The sequence below is a fragment of the Hyperoodon ampullatus genome, assembly GCF_949752795.1.
Source record: "Hyperoodon ampullatus genome assembly, chromosome: 10".
In the NCBI taxonomy this organism is placed as follows: Eukaryota; Metazoa; Chordata; class Mammalia; order Artiodactyla; family Ziphiidae; genus Hyperoodon; species Hyperoodon ampullatus.
The window spans coordinates 53,517,782-53,536,412 of NC_136923.1; the positions used below are offsets into that span (position 1 = coordinate 53,517,782).

General features: G+C 41.6%; 1 protein-coding gene across 2 annotated transcripts in view; it reads right to left on the bottom strand.

The window, feature by feature from the left end:
- Positions 1 to 18,420, bottom strand: part of CMTM8 (CKLF like MARVEL transmembrane domain containing 8) — a gene marked incomplete at both ends in the record, with an annotated part of 90,720 nt that extends 72,300 nt beyond the window's left edge. For both annotated transcript variants that reach the window (XM_079713564.1, XM_079713563.1), the window contains one exon: positions 18,274 to 18,420. In XM_079713564.1, the coding sequence (XP_079569690.1) occupies positions 18,274 to 18,420 (147 nt within the window). The remainder of the gene's footprint in view (positions 1 to 18,273) is intronic.
- Between the last annotated feature and the right edge of the window lie 211 nt (positions 18,421 to 18,631).

The following is an 18,631-nucleotide window of genomic DNA, read 5'->3' on the forward strand; positions in this document are numbered from 1 at the left end:
CCTGGGGCTGGCTTCATATCAAGTGAGATAATAAACATGGAAATTCATTTACTTTTAAATGAAAATGAATGGTAAAATGCTCATCTAAGGAAAAGTACTACTACCTTCCTGGGAATAACTCTAGCCATAAATCTTAGCAAAAAAAGGAAACAAATTGTATTCTGCATGTGTTAAATTTCAGATATAAGTCCTTGAGATGAATAAAAGACCAAAGGCCAGCAAGGAATAAATGCCTCTTGAGTTTCTGCTCAAATTTGAAAATTTGAGGATTTTTAAAAAACTACCCTTCGATATCATCCTAAGCATATTTTTCTTTTCATGTCTTACATCCTATCATTGATCATTCCTTTAAATAAAAATAGAAAGGTGCTATACCACTATATTCTAAACGTTAGACAAAGGTTCTGGAACACAATAACTATTCAACACATATTTGATGACTGAATAAATAAGATACGCATTATTAATTTACACTGTAAAACTCACAGCATTATAGACTGGAAAAGACCTTGAAGAGCTTAAGAATCAATAAGAAGATGTAACAGAAGACAAGGGAACAGCTGATGAGTCTTCTTCTTAGGAACTATAAAGTAGTATAAATCCCTTTTCCAAACATTAATCTATGTATTACATAATAACCCAATCAAAAGCCAAGATAATTTTTTTTTTTTTTTTTTTGCGGTACGCGGGCCTCTCACTGTTGTGGCCTCTCCCGTTGCGGAGCACAGGCTCCGGATGCGCAGGCTCAGCGGCCATGGCTCACAGGCCCAGCCGCTCCGCGGCATATGGGATCCTCCCAGACCGGGGCACGAACCCGTATCCCCTGCACTGGCAGGCGGACTCTCAACCACTGCGCCACCAGGGAGGCCCAAAAGCGAAGATAATTTTACAGAGGAGAGGGGACACAGCAGTGAATGACTTTTTAGAAAATTCTAAAATTTATGGCTGGGGTGGTTTATGTTATCAGATGGTAAAATGTATCCTAGAATGACAGATTTTAAAACTTGGGAACAAAGACTGGAATAGACTAGAAAGTACAGAATTGAGCCCAAGTCGATACAAGAACCAAATAAATGAAATAAAGAGAGCAACCTAGATTACTGAATGAAAAATAGATATATAGATTATCATTATATCATGTTGGGACGACCGAGAAGATGTCTAAAAGCAAAGTTAGAGCCCAACTTTCTACCTTCAGCTAAAATAATTAAGATTAAACATTAAAAAGTACTATAAGAAAAACACAGGTTAAAAGTTAATGTATAATTAATTATATTCAGTTTTGTTAGAGAAGTAGAATTTTCTAATGAACCAGACATAAAGAAAAAACATGACTGATTAAATTTAAAGATAAGCTTTACATTGTGTAAATAAAGTCAAGGCATGAAAAGCTAGAAAAAAAATGTCTGCAACACAGAAAGAAGGTCAATACTCTTTATATCCATAAAAAATGCCTTTACATGAATAACAAAATAGCAGAACTTCTCTCTCAAGGCAGCTGACTAGACCTGTATGTTTCTCTCTCCATCCTTCCCAAATTCCACTGAAATGACCAATAACAAAAAACACCACACACATGCAAATAATTTTAAAATACACAGTAGTGCTGAGAAGCTGCAAAGAGCAACAGCAACTATCTATAGCTATGAGGGATTCCTGGGAGGCATGTGGGAACAAACTAAGGATAAGCAATGGGGTTTCCAGTCTTCAGCCCTGGAGAGGAAAACAGAGGACCATCAAAAAGGGGAATTTCCAAGCAGACGCTCAGAAAAATTCAAAGATTAAAGGTAACAGCAGAAGTGGGAAAAGGAATGATCCAAGAGTAATCTGATAAGGACTAAATTTAAAGACTTAGAGAGCTGTCAATCATTCTCTCCACATCCCCTCTAGCAGTTACTTCTGGAAACAGTCTCCAAGATAAAGCTTCAAGACTTCCAGATGCTTCAACAAGCTATGTGCACACCTCATAACAAAGCCCGAGCAGCCACACTGCCAATGCCCCTTCTACCCCGTTAATAATTCCTTTCCTCTGAGAAAAAGACACTAGATGCAGGTCATGTGGTGAAAACCTGCATTTGCTGCTGGGGGCACAGGGATTCTCACTTAAGCTGAGCAAACAGTCTCCAACCATCTCATCTACAATTACAAATCGACAATCATGAATCACCAAATGATTGAGGAAAACAGCCGTATAGAAGCAACAGACTCAACAAGCAGAAGTGGTCTCTTTGTAAACTAAGAAAAGCTTAAATACGATTGACCTCTGAACAACATAGGGGTTAGGACCACCTCTGACCCTCTGCGGTTGAAAATCTGAGTATAACTTATAGTCAGCCAACCTCGGATCATGTGATACTGCAGTATTTGCTATTGAAAATAACCCACCTGTAAATGGAACCAGACAATTCAAACCTGTGTTGTTCAAGGGTCAACTGTATACCCAAGAGTCTTAAAGTGATTCAGTAAAAAAGAAATCAGACTACAAAGTAAAAGAATGACAAAATGTTGGGAATTAAAACTATCAAAGCCAAAATGAAAATTCAGGAGTTGGGCTGAAGAGCAGAACATACTCAACTGAAAACCACCTGAATTTGGGCTGGAAGTGTTATTGTCCTGGGACTCTGCAAAAGAACAAAGAAACGGAAAGTATAAAAGAAAAGTTAGGAGATATTGAAGACAGTTTAATCTCTTCTGGAACGTCTTTTGAATGAAGATTATTTTTTGAAAGAGAAAACAGAAAAAAAACAGATGCAGGAAATACAAGGAATTTCCCTGCACTGAAGACAGATTTGAATATTAGTTATAAAGGGCCCAACGAGTACTGGGAAAGATGAATTTTAAAATGCCCTTCTGGATTCATAGTGGTAAAGCATATGATCTCTAAAGAAGGCGAGAAAATTCCAAAAGCTTTCAGGGAGATTTTTTTTTTTTTAAGTTGGTTACTTAAAAGGAAATTAAAAAAAAAAAAAAAAAAGGAAGTGAGAACCTAATTCCCCCAAAAGAGTGGGTTTGAAGCCTAGTAAAACAAGCCTTTGACTTAAATACTATAAAGCTCACAGTTTACTGCAACTGATGCAAAGGACATGTTCTCATCAGGGAACATCTGGCTACAGCTGTCCTGAGAGAGGGGTTTCAAGGTCTTCCTGATTTCTCCCAGGCTGGAATGAGGGCGTTCAGCCTGCCCAGGCACAGATCCCACCAGGACTCAGGAAACTGCAGGTGGAGGCTTAACAATCTTTTACTCCCAACCACATCAACCTGATGCTCCAGTATAATTACCTCATATGGTTGCAAAACTGCCTTTCATGAGCCATTTCACCCTGATATAGTAACAACATTCCACCTACAATTTCTTGCTACACCATCAACACCAGCTTTCTACATTCTCATAGGTAATTTAATGTGCAAGGCATCATTCATGTAATGTTGTACTGCAACTAAATCTGTGGGAATGGCAATCATGAGACCAAGGGGGGTTGGGGGGACTGAACCTTACAGGCCTGTCCAGGGACTACCAGACCATCAGGTCTCTTATTAACACCACTGGATGCTAGAAGACAATGAAGCAACATCTTCAAATAATTAATGAAAAGAAATTTTAAGACCTACAATTTTATACCAATCAAATTATTCAAGTATAAAGGTAAAAGAAAGATGTTATTAGATGTGCAAGGATTCAAAAAATTCAACACCTTCAAACCCTTGCTAAAAGAATTACTCAAGGAGGTACTTCAAAAGTGAAAAATAAACCAAGAAAGCAAATAACACAAAAAACAGCATGAAAAAAATTAAACCTGTAGTCGTCAAAATAGTTGTTTGGCAATATGGGTGGAAAGCTTCAGACAACTGGCAAGTAATTATTCCTAAGAAATCATTTTTTTTAAAAGTAGCCCAGGGATTTTAAAATGGTGCGTTCACTTTGGAAACCAGTCTGGCAGTTCCTCGTACAGTTAAATATAAAGTTATCACACAATCCAGCAATTCCACTCCTAGGAATACATCCAAGAGAAACGAAAATATATGTCTACACAAAAACTTGTACATAAATGTTCTTAACAGCATTACCAATAGCTAAAAGGTGAAAACAACCCAAATGTCCATGAACTCATGAATGGATAGATAAAATGTAGCCATACAATGAAATAATATTTGGCAATAAAAAGAAATGAAGTACTGATTCATGCTTCAACATGGATGAACCTTGAAAATATCAGGATAAGTCAAAGAAGAGAGTCACAAAAGATCACATATTGTGGGATTCCATTTATATGAGATGTCCAAAATAGGCAAATTTTATAGAGACAGAATGTAGAATTAGTGATAGCATAGGGAGAGCTGTGGGGAAATGGAGAATGACTGCTAATGGGCATGGGGTTTCTTTCTGGGACGATGAAAATATTCTAAAATTGATTATGGTGATGGTTGCACAACTCTGTGAATATTCCAAAAGCCACTGAGTTGTACACTTTAAGTGGGTAAACTGTATGGTATATGAATTATATCTCAATAAAGGTTATTAAAAAAACAAAAAATTGTCTAACACAAAGTGCATGGTGAGGAATAGGTTAAGTGTTATCTCCTGAATGGAATGTGGTTACACATCTTAATTCTCTGGGTAGTTAGAAAAATATGTATAAATAATTTGGGTAGATTTTTAAAAGTAACTCCAAACAAAATAGAAATGGAATTTATAATTTTCAATCACTAGAGGAAAAATAAGGAAAACCAAGAATTCTAAATAAGTTATCACAATAAATATGAATGTGTTAAAAATTTCCATATTGAAAGACAAATTCTCAGACTCAGTATAGAACTAAAATCTAGTTATATGATCAATACAGAAGGCATAACCAGATGACAAAAAGGAAGAAAATTAAAGGTAGGGTTTCCTTTGAGGAGATAAAAATGTTCCAGAACTAGATAGAAGTGATCACACAACACTGTGAATGTACTAAATGCCATTCAATTGTTCATTTTAAAATAGTTAATTTTATAGACATACCTCATTGCATTGCACTTTGATTTAATGCACTTCAAAGATATTGTGTTTTTTACAAATTGAAGGCTTGGGGCAACCCTGCATCAAACAAGTCTTATCGGCACCATTTTTCTAATAGCATTTGCTCACTTTGTGTCTGTCACATTTGTTAATTCTCACAATATTTCAAACTTTTTCATTATGTTAAGTAGGGTTTTTTCTGTTTGTTTTTAAAAATTAATTAATTAATTTTTGGGGGGGGCTGCATTGGGTCTTTGTTGCTGCACAAGGGCTTTTTTCTAGCTGTGGTGAGTGGGGGATACTCTTCATTGCAGTGCGCAGACTTCTCATTGTGGTGGCTTCTCTTGTTGCAGAGCATGGCCTGTAGGTACGCAGGCTTCAGTAGTTGCAGCATGTGGGCTCAGCAGTTGTGGCTCGCGGGCTCTAGAGCGCAGGCTCAGTAGTTGTGGCACACGGCCTTAGCTGCTCCATGGCATGTGGGATCTTCCCGGACCAGGGCTCGAACCTGTGTCCCCTGCATTGGCAGGCAGATTCTTAACCACTGCACCACCAGGGAAGTCCCAATCTTTTTCATTATTATTACATTTGTTATGGTCATCTGTGATCAGTGACCTCTGATGATACTATTTTAATTGTTTTGGGGCACCATGAACCCAGTCCATCTAAGATGGTGAACTTAATCGATTGCTGAAATGACAACAGAGGATTTAGAATATTACATAAACTTAGTTGATAAAGCAGTGGCGGGGTTTGTGAGGATTGACTCCAATTTTGAAAGAAGTTCTACTGTGGGTCAAATGCTGTCAAACAGCACTGCGTGGTATAGAGAAATCATTCATAAAAGGAAGAGTCAATTGATGTGGCAAACTTCACTGCTGTCTTGTTTTAAGAAACTGCCGCAGCCTCCCCAACCTTCAGCAGCCACCGCCCTGATCAGTCTGCAGCACCAACATCCAGGCAAGACCCTCCACCAGCAAAAAGATTAGGACTCACTGAAGGCTCAGGTGATGGTTAACATTTTTTAGCAACAAGGTATTTTTAGTTAAGGTATGTACATTTGTTTTTTGAGATGTAATGCTATTATACACATAATAGCTTACAGTATAGTATAAACATAACTTTTATATGCACTTGGAAACCCAAGAATTCATGTGAGTAGCTTTATTTTGATATTTGCTTTATTGTGGTGGTCTGGAACCACAATATCTCTGAGGTATGTTATGTGAATCTCACTTCAATTAAAAAGGGACAAGAACATATCAGATAAATGCTAGCCAAAAAAAGCTGGGGTGAGTGGCAGTATTAAAATCAGACAAAATAGAACACAGCAAAGTGATCTACAAGGCTGGTCTTATATATGAACATAGACACAAAACCCTCAGATATGATACTAACAAATCAAATCCAAGAGTTAAAAAAAAATTTTAAATCCACTAGTTTATTAAAAGAATACCTTAGGGCCTCCCTGGTGGTGCAGTGGTTGAGAGTCCGCCTGCCGATGCAGGGGATACGGGTTCGTGCCCCGGTCCGGGAGGATCCCATATGCCACGGAGCGGCTGGGCCCGTGAGCCATGGCCGCTGAGCCTGCGCATCCGGAGCCTGTGCTCCGCAACGGGAGAGGCCACAACAGTGAGAGGCCCGCGTACCGCAAAAAAAAAAAAAAAGAATACCTTATAACTAAATAGAGATTATCCTAGGAGTACAAGAATGATTCAACATTAGATTTCCTAATACAATTCACTCCATTAGCAAATAGAAAAAAACAAAAACCTATATGATCACCTAATAAAAAGGCACCCCACCCCCCAACCAAATCCTATCTCCCCAATTCAACAACCATTCCTGATTAAAATAGTTACACAGTTAAACCTACCTTCCTTACTTCAATAAAGAATATCTACCAGAACCTACAGTAAAACCTGTATTATCATTAAAGCATTAGAAACACCGCAATTAAAGTTATGAGTCCGCCAAAGATACCCATCTCATCCCAATCATTCAATATTACACTGGCAGTCCTAACCTATGTAATAATGAAAAAAAAAGTATAAATATAAAAAGGAAAAGAAAACCATCGTTGTTTCACAGATATTACTATAATTTACTTATAAAATAATAAAACTATTAGAACTAATTACTCAAATAAAATGGCTACACACAAGAGTAAAACAAGATAATCAACAGGGGCTTCCCTGGTGGCGCAGTGGTTGAGAGTCCGCCTGCCGATGCAGGGGACACGGGTTCGTGCCCCGGTCTGGGAAGATCCCACATGCCGCGGAGCGGCTGGGCCCGTGAGCCATGGCCGCTGGGCCTGTGCGTCCGGAGCCTGTGCTCCGCAACGGGAGAGGCCACAACAGTGAGAGGCCCACATAACGCAAAAAAAAAAAAAAAAAAAAAAAAAAAGATAATCAACAGTTTTCTTACAAACCACAAATAGTCAGAAATTGCCAAATCCAATTCATTTTTTATAAATCCTATTTATCAAATATAGTAAGAAGTACATAAGACTCATCTGGATAAAACTTACAACTTCAAGAGCATCAAATGACCTTAAATAAATAGAGAGATACAATATTCCTAGGTGATAAATTCAATATTATAAGGACATCTCTTCAAATTAATTTATAAATTTAATGCAATCTCAATCAAAGTTGTAGTGGAATGTAAGGAACACTGATTTTAAAAATCACCTCTAACTGTTAGTGTAAGTATACAAGCACAGCAAGAAAGAGAAAAATTTGTATGATTTACCCTACTGAATATTAAAATGCATGATAAAGCTATAGTCAATTTGGAAATGACTCAGAAATAGAACAGGGTCAAGAAATAGTTACACATATGTGGGAATATAATATGACTAATGGTGAGACAACTAGCTATGCATTTGGGGGAAAAAAGTGAGATTACATTCGTATCCACACAGAAAGAACTTACAGCTTTAGATGGCAAATTTTTTAAAAATTATTTTTTTAATTTATGTATTTATTGTATAATTTGTATTTATCAATAAATAAATACACCCCGTGCGGCGTCCGGGATCTCAGTTCCCCAACCAGGGATTGAACCCAGGCCATGGCAGTGAAAGCACTGAATCCTAACCACTGGAGCACCAGAGAACTCCCACTGGTAAATATTTTTAGCATTTAAAGAAACTATATTTTCTTCAAATATCTGTGTAATCCTGGGGATAAGGAAGCCATGTTTAAGCAAACTAAACCCCGCAAGGCTAAATAAAGGTAACACTGTAGATTTCATGCAAATTAGAAACTTATTTTGATGAAAAATGTCATGAATGATACTAATAACAAATGACTAAAGAAAATTAATACCCATAATACACAGGAAACATAAATCAACAAAAAGCGATATGGAAAAATATCAAGATATTATTAAATGAAAAATAAATTGCAGAATACTTAATACAATCATTCATGTGTATTTGTTTTATACTACGTGTGTATTTGCAAGTGTACAGAACAAGTGTACAGAAAAATGTGAATGGTAGGGACTTCCCTGGCAGTCCAGTGGTTAGGACTCTGTGCTTCCACTGCAGGGGGCCCGGATTCTATCCCTGGTCAGGGAACTAAGATCCTGCACGCCACAGGGCGCGGCCAAAAAAAAGAAAAAGAAAGAAATGTGGAGTGAAGGAGGTAGGTTAGCGGAGACCAGAGACATTCAGTTTTCACTCTATATATACATGATTTTAAATTTATCTGTACAATGAACACACTGCTTTAAGCTTCTGTAATTACATTAATGTATAAATATATTCTCATTATAAAAAATTTAAACCATACAAAAGATAAGGAGTTAAAAAGCAAACATCCCTATTCAAACACATCCCCAAAACCAATCTTATTTCCCTCCTGGGAGGTAATTTTCATTAACGTCTTTGCTCCCTTTTATATCTCTAAAACATTTTTTAAAGAAAGAAAGAGCCCCGGGATTTCCCTGGTGACCCAGTAGTTAGGACTCCACGCTTTCACTGCCAAGGGGCCGGGTTCAATCCCTGGTCAGGAAACTAAGATCCCAGAAGCCATGCAGCCGGCCAAAAAAAAAAAAAAAAAAGAGCCCTATTTTTTTAAATGGGTGAAGGAAAAAAACAACAACAGGTAGTTACTAAAAGAAAAAATAAATGGCTAATAAGCATATTTAAAATGTTCAATTTTAATAATCACAGGAACACAAACAAAAACCATTTGCTTTCTGTGTGAAGTCAGATAAAGACAAATATATGATATCACTTATATGTGGAATCTAAAAAAATAGTACAAATGAACTTATTTACAAGACAGAAATAGAGTCACAGATGTAGAAAACAAACTTATGGTTGGGGCAGGGTATAAATTGGGAGTTTGGGATTGACATATACACACTACTATATATAAAAGGGATAACTAATAAGGACCTACTGTATAGCACAGCCAACTGTACTCAATACTCTCTAATGACCTACCTATATGGGAAAAGAATCTAAAAAAGAGTGGAGATATGTATAACTGATTCACTTTGTTGTACACCTGGAATTAACACAACATTGTAAATCAACTCTACTCCAATAGAAATTTTTTTAAAGTTTGCTTTTTGTCACATGTGCAGGGCTCCCCTGAATATTAGCTGATGGTCTGCCTGGTGGGTGTTTATGCCAAGTCAGTTTTTATTAATCTGAACATCTCCCACCCCAAGAACATGGGCAAATATTAAAAGTTTGAGCATTTGCAAAAACAAACCCTGTCAAACACTGAAACACCACTAGAGGGAATGCAAATCAGTTTAAACCTTTCTGTACAACTTGGCAGTAATATCAAAAGCCTTAAAAACACATAGGCCAACCCCACCCCACCCCCTACACACACACAGACACACACAAAACTATTAGAACTAATAAATGAGGTCAGCAAAGTTGTAGGATACAAGGTCAAGGATACAGAACTCAGTTGGATTTCTATGATCTAGCAATGAACAATTTGAAAATGAAATTAAGAAAATAATTCCATCTTCAATAGCATCAAAAAGAATAAAATACTTAGGAATAAATTTAACAAAAGAAATGCAAGACATGTATGCAGAAGACTATAAAACATTGGTAAAGAAATTAGAGAAGATCTAAATAAATGGAAAGACATCCCATGTTCATGAATTGGAAAACAATTTTTTTAAGGCGGCAATACTCCCCAAATTGATCTACAGGTTGAACACAATCCATATTAAAATCCCAGCTGCCGGGGCTTCCCTGGTGGTGCAGTGGTTAAGAATCTGCCTGCCAATGCAGGGGACACAGGTTTGAGCCCTGGTCCGGGAAGTTCCCACATGCCGTGGAGCAACTAAGCCCGTGCGCCACAGCCACTGAGCCTGCGCTCTAGAGCCCACGAGCCACAACTACTGAGCCTGCGTGCCACAACTACTGAAGCCCGTGAGCCTAGAGTCCATGCTCCGCAAAAAGAGAAGCCACCGCAATAAGAAGCCTACGCACCTCAACAAAGAGTAGCCCCACTCACCACACTACAGAAAGCCTGCGCGCAGCAACAAAGACCCAATGCAGCCAAAAATAAATAAATAAATAAAATAAATTTATATATATAAAAAAGGAAAATTTGTTAAAAAAAAAATCCCAGCCTCCCTTTTTGCAGAAATTGGCAACATGATACTAAAATTCAAGGGCTTGTATTTGGAAATACAAACCAAAACCACTATGAGATACCACTTCATACCTTGTAGGATGATTAGAATCAAAAAAAAAAAAATCTTGGTGAGGATGTGGAGAGATTGGAACACTCATATTGCTGTTGGGATTGTAAATCAGTTCAGCCATTTTGGAAGCAGTCTAGCAGTGCCTCGAAATGCCCAAGAGAACTGAAAACTATGTCCACAGAAAAACTTGTACATGAAGGTTCACAGTAGCATATTCATAACAGTCAAAATGTGGAAACAACCCAAATGTCCATCAACTGACGAATGAATAAACAAAATGTTATTATATATATATATATATATATATATATATATATATATATATATATATATATAATACAATGAAATATTATTTGGCAACTAAAGGAATGAAGTACTGAGACATACTACAGCCTGGATGACCCTTGAAAACATTATGCTAAGTAAAAGAAGCCAGACAGAAAGGGCCACATATTATAGGATTCCATTTATAAAGAAATGACCAGGATAGACAAATCCATAGAGGTAGAAAGTAAATTAGTGGTTACCAAGGGCTGAGGCCAGGGGAGACCAAGGAGTGACTGCTAACAGGTAGAGGTTTCTTTTTGCAGTGACAGAAATGTTCTAAAATCAGTAGTGAAAGCTGTACAAATGTGAATATCCTAAAAATCCCTAAATTGTACACTTTTAAAAGATCAACTTTTCGTGAATGATATCTCAATAAAGCTGCTTTTTAAACATGGCTATGCCCAAACTCATAGAACTCTACACTAAAAAGGGTAAATTTTACTGTATACCTCTATAAATTTGACTTTAAAGAAGATTCATATACCCTGTTACTCAATCTTAAGTACTGATCTGTAGAAAACATTAAAGACCATACAGAAAGATGTAACTTAAAGAAAGTTTGTTACAACACTGTTACAGAAAAGAAAGAAACCTAAACTGAGCAGCAGGAACCTGGATATTTATGGAATACTAGGTGGCCTTTAAGAATGCCAGAAGAGGGGGCCTCCCTGGTGGCGCAGTGGTTGAGAGTCCGCCTGCCGATGCAGGGGATACGGGTTCGTGCCCCGGTCTGGGAGGATCCCATATGCCGCGGAGCGGCTGGGCCCGTGAGCCATGGCTGCTGAGCCTGCGCGTCCGGAGCCTGTGCTCCGCAACGGGAGAGGCCACAACAGTGAGAGGCCCGCGTACCACAAAAAAAAAAAAAAAAAAAAAAAGAATGCCAGAAGAGGGCTTCCCTGGTGGCGCAGTGGTTGAGAATCTACCTGCTAATGCAGGGGACACAGGTTCGAGCCCTGGTCTGGGAAGATCCCACATGCCGCAGAGCAACTAGGCCCGTGAGCCACAACTACTGAGCCTGCGCGTCTGGAGCCTGTGCTCCGCAACAAGAGAGGCCGCGATAGTGAGAGGCCCGCGCACCGTGATGAAGGGTGGCCCCCACTTGCCACAACTAGAGAAAGCCCTCGCACAGAAACGAAGACCCAACACAGCCCTAGATAAATAAATAAATAAATTTTTTAAAAAAAAGAAAAGGAATGTCAGAAGAGAGCTTCCCTGGTGGCGCAGTGGTTAAGAATCCGCCTGCCAATGCAGGGGACACGGGTTCGAGCCCTGGTCCAGGAAGATCCCACATGCCGCAGAGCAACTAAGTCTGTGCGCCACAACTACTGAGCCCGCATGCCACAACTACTGAAGCCCGCGCGCCTACAACCCATGCTCCACAAAAGAAGCCCGCGCACCGCAACGAAGAGCAGCCCCCACTCACCACAACTAGAAGAAAGCCTGCGGCGCAGCAACGAAGACCCAATCAGCCAAAAATAAATAAATTAAAAAAAAAAAAGAATGCCAGAAGAAATTAATCACTGATGGGGAAAGGTAACTTATCAGGTCTCCCCAGAAACTGGCACATTTAGATTGGGTAATCTGAGCAGAGTTTAATAAAGGTCTTATTTAGAAAGCAGGGTGCAGAAGACCACAAGCCATAACGCAGTGCCTGGCAAGAGGAAGCGGCTGGGAGTGACCAGTCAGCAGAGCCAGGGAAAACAGCCGAGTGCAGAGGACTGCCAGACAGCCCGCCCAGCACGGAGGGACACAGCCAGGCTGCTGAGCCCCAGCAGGGAGGAATCCCAGGAACCTGCTCCCCTCCCACCTTACAGCCTCCTGCGGGTGCCAGGAGGACATCGGAATCCAGTGGGACATCAGAGGGGACCCTGGACACGATCCTTGCAAGTCAGCCTGCAGGGTGGAGAGCCGGGTGGAGAGTGCATCCAAGTGACAAATGGAAGATGTCCAGCACAGATGGTCACAGCAGTAAACAAGGAGTAATTTACAAGTGACTACATTTTTTAAAAAATACAGATAAGTAACATACAACCACTTAAGAAACTCTAGAATGGTTTACTCCAAGGGGTAAACAGTGGTTCACCCAGAGTTCCTCAACGGTGGTGCTGTTGGCAGCTGGCAAAGCAATTCTTCATGGTTGGGTACTGTCCCAGGCACTTTAGGACATTAGCCTCCCTGGCCCCCAGGGCACTAAACACCAATAGAAACCTCAGGCATTACAATAACCAAAAATTTTTGAAAAGCCTCCCCACTCCCAGACATGGGTTGGTACCATGCCTGATAGTAACCACCGTGGGGGTGAGAATTAAAGGGTTTTTTTTTTTTTTCTTACCTGCATTTTTATAATTTTTCTACCAAGACTAGGTATTGTTTTTGTGAAGCAGAAAAAATATGTTCACTATTCTTTAAAAAGAACTCAACAGGATAGAATAATTTAGATTCCAGCTCTCGGGAAACCCTATTTTGTCCTTCCCCTAACTTTGCTCATGACAGTAAGTAAATGAAAGGCGATCTGACATTATTACACGGATGACATAACTCATTTTGAAGTCAACAATAACAGGAAGGGTGAGATTAACTCACCTTCTGACAAATCACTTTTATTCTTCATATACTCATAACTGTTATGAGATCACAGCATCCTACAAGTCACAGGTCAAGTACTAGATTGCTTCCAGCTTGTTATAAAACTTTAAAAGGAAGGAAACCAATACAATTTGGTTTCTACACGATGTTACATTGGCACAGCCTAGAGTATTTTAGCAGGTTTAGCTATTACCACTCACCCCTGTGAGAAAGCCAGGGCAAGGGATTTTGACAACAGATTTGGGGAAACATTGTGTTTTGTTCTCTATTACTTCCCCCAGGCTCAAGCAGGGAGTCAGGTTCTTAGTAATTCTTTGTCTCAGTACTTTGTATTTTCAAGGCAGAAAGTAGCATTCTTCTGGGGGCAGGTCTAACTTAATCTAAGGGCTGGAAGAGTAATAGTTTGAAACCGCCCTGCCGCCATCCTGGGATAAAGAAGCAGTGGTACCATTTTTCAATAAGTTCAAGAAACCATCCAAGGGCTTCCCTGGTGGCGCAGTGGTTGGGAGTCCGCCTGCCAATGCAGGGGACGCGGGTTCGTGCCCCGGTCCAGGAAGATCCCACATGCCATGGAGCGGCTGGGCCCATGAGCCATGACCACTGAGCCTGCGCGCCCAGAGCCTGTGCTCTGCAACGGGAGAGGCCACAACAGTGAGAGGCCCGCGTACCGCAAAAAAAAATAAAATAAAATAAAAAATAAAAAAAAGGGCTTCCCTGGTGGCGCAGTGGTTGAGAGTCTGCCTGCCGATGCAGGGGACACGGGTTCGTGCCCCGGTCCGGGAGGATCCCACATGCCGTGGAGCGGCTGGGCCCGTGAGCCATGGCCACTGAGCCTGCGCGTCCGGAGCCTGTGCTCCGCAACGGGAGAGGCCACAACGGTGAGAGGCCCGCGTACCGCAAAAAAAAAAAAAAAAAAAAAAAAAGAAACCATCCATTGTAAGCTGCATCCTGACCCAGATGTTAAAACATGAACAAAAAACTATCTTGGAGCAATAAAACATAGTATACCACTTAGGGTGATCTTTAGCATTTTTAATTTTAAAAGTTCTTCTAATGTAAAAAAATATTTTTAGTTTAATATGCTCACATTACTGATGACAGTTTAAATTAATACAGCTTTGGGGAAAGATAACTTCAGGATATGTATCAAAACAGAATATGTAAGTTTGTGTACCCTTTGACACATCAATATATACTTTAAGGAACTTTCCCTCAATAAAGTCAACTGGAGGGTTTCCCTGGTGGCGCAGTGGTTAAGAATCCGCCTGCCAATGCAGGGGACAAGGGTTTGAGCCCTGGTCCGGGAAGATCCCACAGGCCGTGGAGCAGCTAACCCATGCGCCGCAACTACTGAGCCTGAACTCTAGAGCCCGCAAGCCACAACTACTGAGCCCGTGTGCCACAGCTACTGAAGCCTGCGTGCCTAGAGCCCGTGCTCTGCAACGAGAAGCCACCGCAATGAGAAGCCCACGCACCGCAATGAAGAGTAGCAACTGCTCGCTGCAGCTAGAGAAAGCCCGTGCGCAGCAACGAAGACACAACACAGCCAAAAATAAATATATAAATAAAATTAATTAATTAAAAAAAAAGAAAGTCACTGGAAAAGTGTGGAAAGAGAGGGAAAAACAGGAAGATTGCTACACCTCTGGCTATACTAGTACAACCTAGAACATGTTAGTTTTAAAACAGAGAGCTGAGGAAATCAAATATAGTACTTCTATATGACAGAAAACTGTAATAATGCAAGAGATCCAAGACCCTGAAAAATGTTCACAGTAAGTAAACACAGCAGTTAACAAATCCATGAGAAAAATTATAAGAAGATACATGCGTAGGGGAAAAAAAGTATAAAAGGAATTTCAGGAAAAAAACTAAGAAAACGGAAAGATAAAAAATCAAATTTTTAAAAATCTCCTTAACCGTCCATGAGTTTTCTTGATTGAGAGAACACACCAGGTCCTCAGTATTATGGAAGAAAACGGACTCCTATGAAGGCACATCATTATGATGTTACAGATCTCTGGGGAGAAAGAAGATTCTACAAGCTTCCAGAAAGGGTGGGGGGGTGGGGATCAAGAATTGGAATTTTTTAAAAAGAATTATAAGAGCTAGAAGATAACAGAGGAATACTTTCAAAATTCTGAGGGAAAACAATTTCCAATCCACCATTCTTTACCTAGTCACCCTATTAATTATGTGTAACAGTAGAATCAAGACATTTTGAAAGATGCAAATCTCGATTTACACATGCATCCTTTCTCGGGAGGCTGTTCCCCCAGCGGCAGTGAGTCAAGACAGAGAAGGACACAGGTCATGGGAAGGACAGGGTCCAACCCAGGAGAGAGGGGAAGAGAATCTCCAGGGTGACACGCAGGAGATCCCAGGCCATCAGCTGTGCCCAGGTGAGCAGGCTGGGTGGGAGGAGGTCAGTAGCTCCCAGAGGATTGGTCAGAAGGATGACCCTGACTGAGTACCTGCTGTGTCTCAGTTTCCTGAGAGGGGATTCAAACAACTAAGGTAAAGTTAGTGTCTAAATATCTAGAGAACTAAAAAATGGAAATAGAATTACAAACTCCAGGGAAAACAAGAAATTGGGCAGAAAAGGAAAAGCACTCATAGACCACTCAGTGGCTCCTCTGTGAACAGTGTTTCCGGTATCCTAAGGTAGCACTGGTTAGTGATGTAACCCAAAGACAGGAAAGGTGTATGTATAATGGGGGTGGGGAAGAGGTGGTCCAAGAGAGCTAAAGCCTCATCGTTCAGAGTGGGAAGCCACTGAATAACATCTACAATTTGGGAGGGGGGGGTGGTTGGAATCAAGAACCAGCATTATAAACACATTATTTAGAGCTCTAAGAGATGTGAACGTGGGTACCTCTGGTATAGCGATGGTGGGGGAAACTTACATTTCTACCCGTAGAACCATGACTCTTTCAAACTTGTGCATATATAGACGTGTCAAAAATAAAAACCCGACTCTAGTAGTAATAAGGACAATTTTTCTTACATATTTTTCCATTTTTTTCAAAAAACGTATTGAAATCGTAAAGTATACATGCCAACATATCAACAGTGGTTATTTCTAGAACGCGACTGTGGACCATTTACATTTTTTCTTTCACTTTCCAACTTTCGGAAAAAAGTATGTAACATGGAGTTTATTGACAATAAATCAGAAAACAAGAGGTGTGTTACTTTAAGCCTGGTCCACATCCACCCCAGGTAGAAGCCCCATCTCTGTCATTTTAGCTTCTGCTCGTTCTGCTGGAGCAGGGGAGCCTGCCAACGCCTTCATTCACACAGCAAATATTTGTTGAATTCCTATAAGCCAGGCCCTGCACAGTGATTCCAATACCCCAGCTTTTTTTTTTTTTTTTTTTGGATCTCCTGAAGGCCTCAATGCCAGCTGGGGGAACCATCTGGGGCAACCACCTGGGGCAACCATCTGGGGCATGGGCTAAGCCAACACTTCAAACTCCTCGTGCACTGGATACATCTGGGATTGATTCAGTTGGTCTGGGTTGGGCTCTGAGACTCTGGAGGAGCAAGCAAGCTACTTGATGCGCACAGGTTTTGCTGAAGGTTTCTCAGAGGAACCACTGGGGTCCTCAGTCACTTCGGCACCATCATGGCCCCATATAGGCTAGATTTCAATCCCACAAATGTTTAAGTGAAAGTATACGAGATACAGCAAAAGGGGTGCTGCTTAGACAGCTGGAAGGGATGCCCCTTGGCAGTTAAGAGCAGGAACCTGGAGTCAGGCAGGCTTGGGTTTGAATCCCACCTCCACCACCCCCAGGTGCGACATACTTCCTCTCTCTAAGCCTCAGTCTCTTCACATGTAAAATGAGATAATTAAAGCTACCTTCACAGGATAGGGTTGTTGTGTGGTACATGAGAGCACGAAGGCATCTAAAGCGCTTGACGAGACCCTGGCACAGGATGAAGACAATAAATAGTGGCAACCACTAGCTGTTAAAACGGCCGGCGTCCTTTCTCAGCCACGAAGGGACCTAAGCGGTGGTCACTTGACCTCTCAGCCTCCATGTCTTCCTATGGAGAGGAGAAGGCACATGTCCGGCCTTCTCCCCAGGAACGTTCTGAGTCTTAAACCAGGATGTGCACAGCACCAAACAGGAGACCCTCTGGTCTTCAAAGAGCACCAGACAAGAGACCCTCAGATTTTATTCAGTAAACGTCTCCTGATTCACCTCGATTTTACTACCAGAGAGATAAATTTTAAAAAAAGAAAAAGTCTTCTCCTCTCCTCTGATCTTCGTAAAGTTTTGTTTTTAGGGAAAAGGCCACCCAGGTAGAGAGCAGGTAAGGGAGGCACCAGGTGTCCCTGACACTCATTAACACAAACTCAATGCCCACCAAGCATCCTGCTCCCAGAACACACCACGCCCACAAAGAGGGCCCAGCAAGTCGAGTTTCTCTCCAATGGACCTCCCAAGGGTCACGACCCTCTCCCCTAAAAGAGCCCAAGGTGATGAGACCTCGTTCAGAGAGGGGGTCTCTGAGTTCGGCACCTGGGGATGAAGAAGAGGCTGAACAAAAAGGACTCCTTCGAAGCCCTCCCGAGCATGTGAACAAGCTCCCAGGCGAGGAGCACGGCGCGGGGCCCAGCTGCGCCCCTGCCCCCAGCCCCGCCGCCCGGAGGTACTCACGATCTCCGCCACGATGAGGAGTCCGGGCAGGGTGCGGAGGAACTCGCGGTCGTAGGCGAAGCTGCTGCTGGTGGTGGAGAAGTTCTCCGCGAAGGAGCTGGCGGTGGTGGTGACGGTGTGCGAGCGGGCGCGCTGCGGCTCCTCCATCGTCGCGCCCCGGCCGGGCCGGCCCCGCCTCGGGGACCCCCGGCGCCTCGGGGCTGGCCGCGCGGCCCTGAGCCCGGGGACACCGGCGGGGGGGGAGGGGAGCGCGGCGGCACGGGGACCAGGGCGCGCGGAGGGCACCCGCCGGGATCCGTCCGGCCACAGTGCGTGTCCGGCGAGTGCGCGGCCGCCCCTGGTCCTAGGCGCGCGGGCT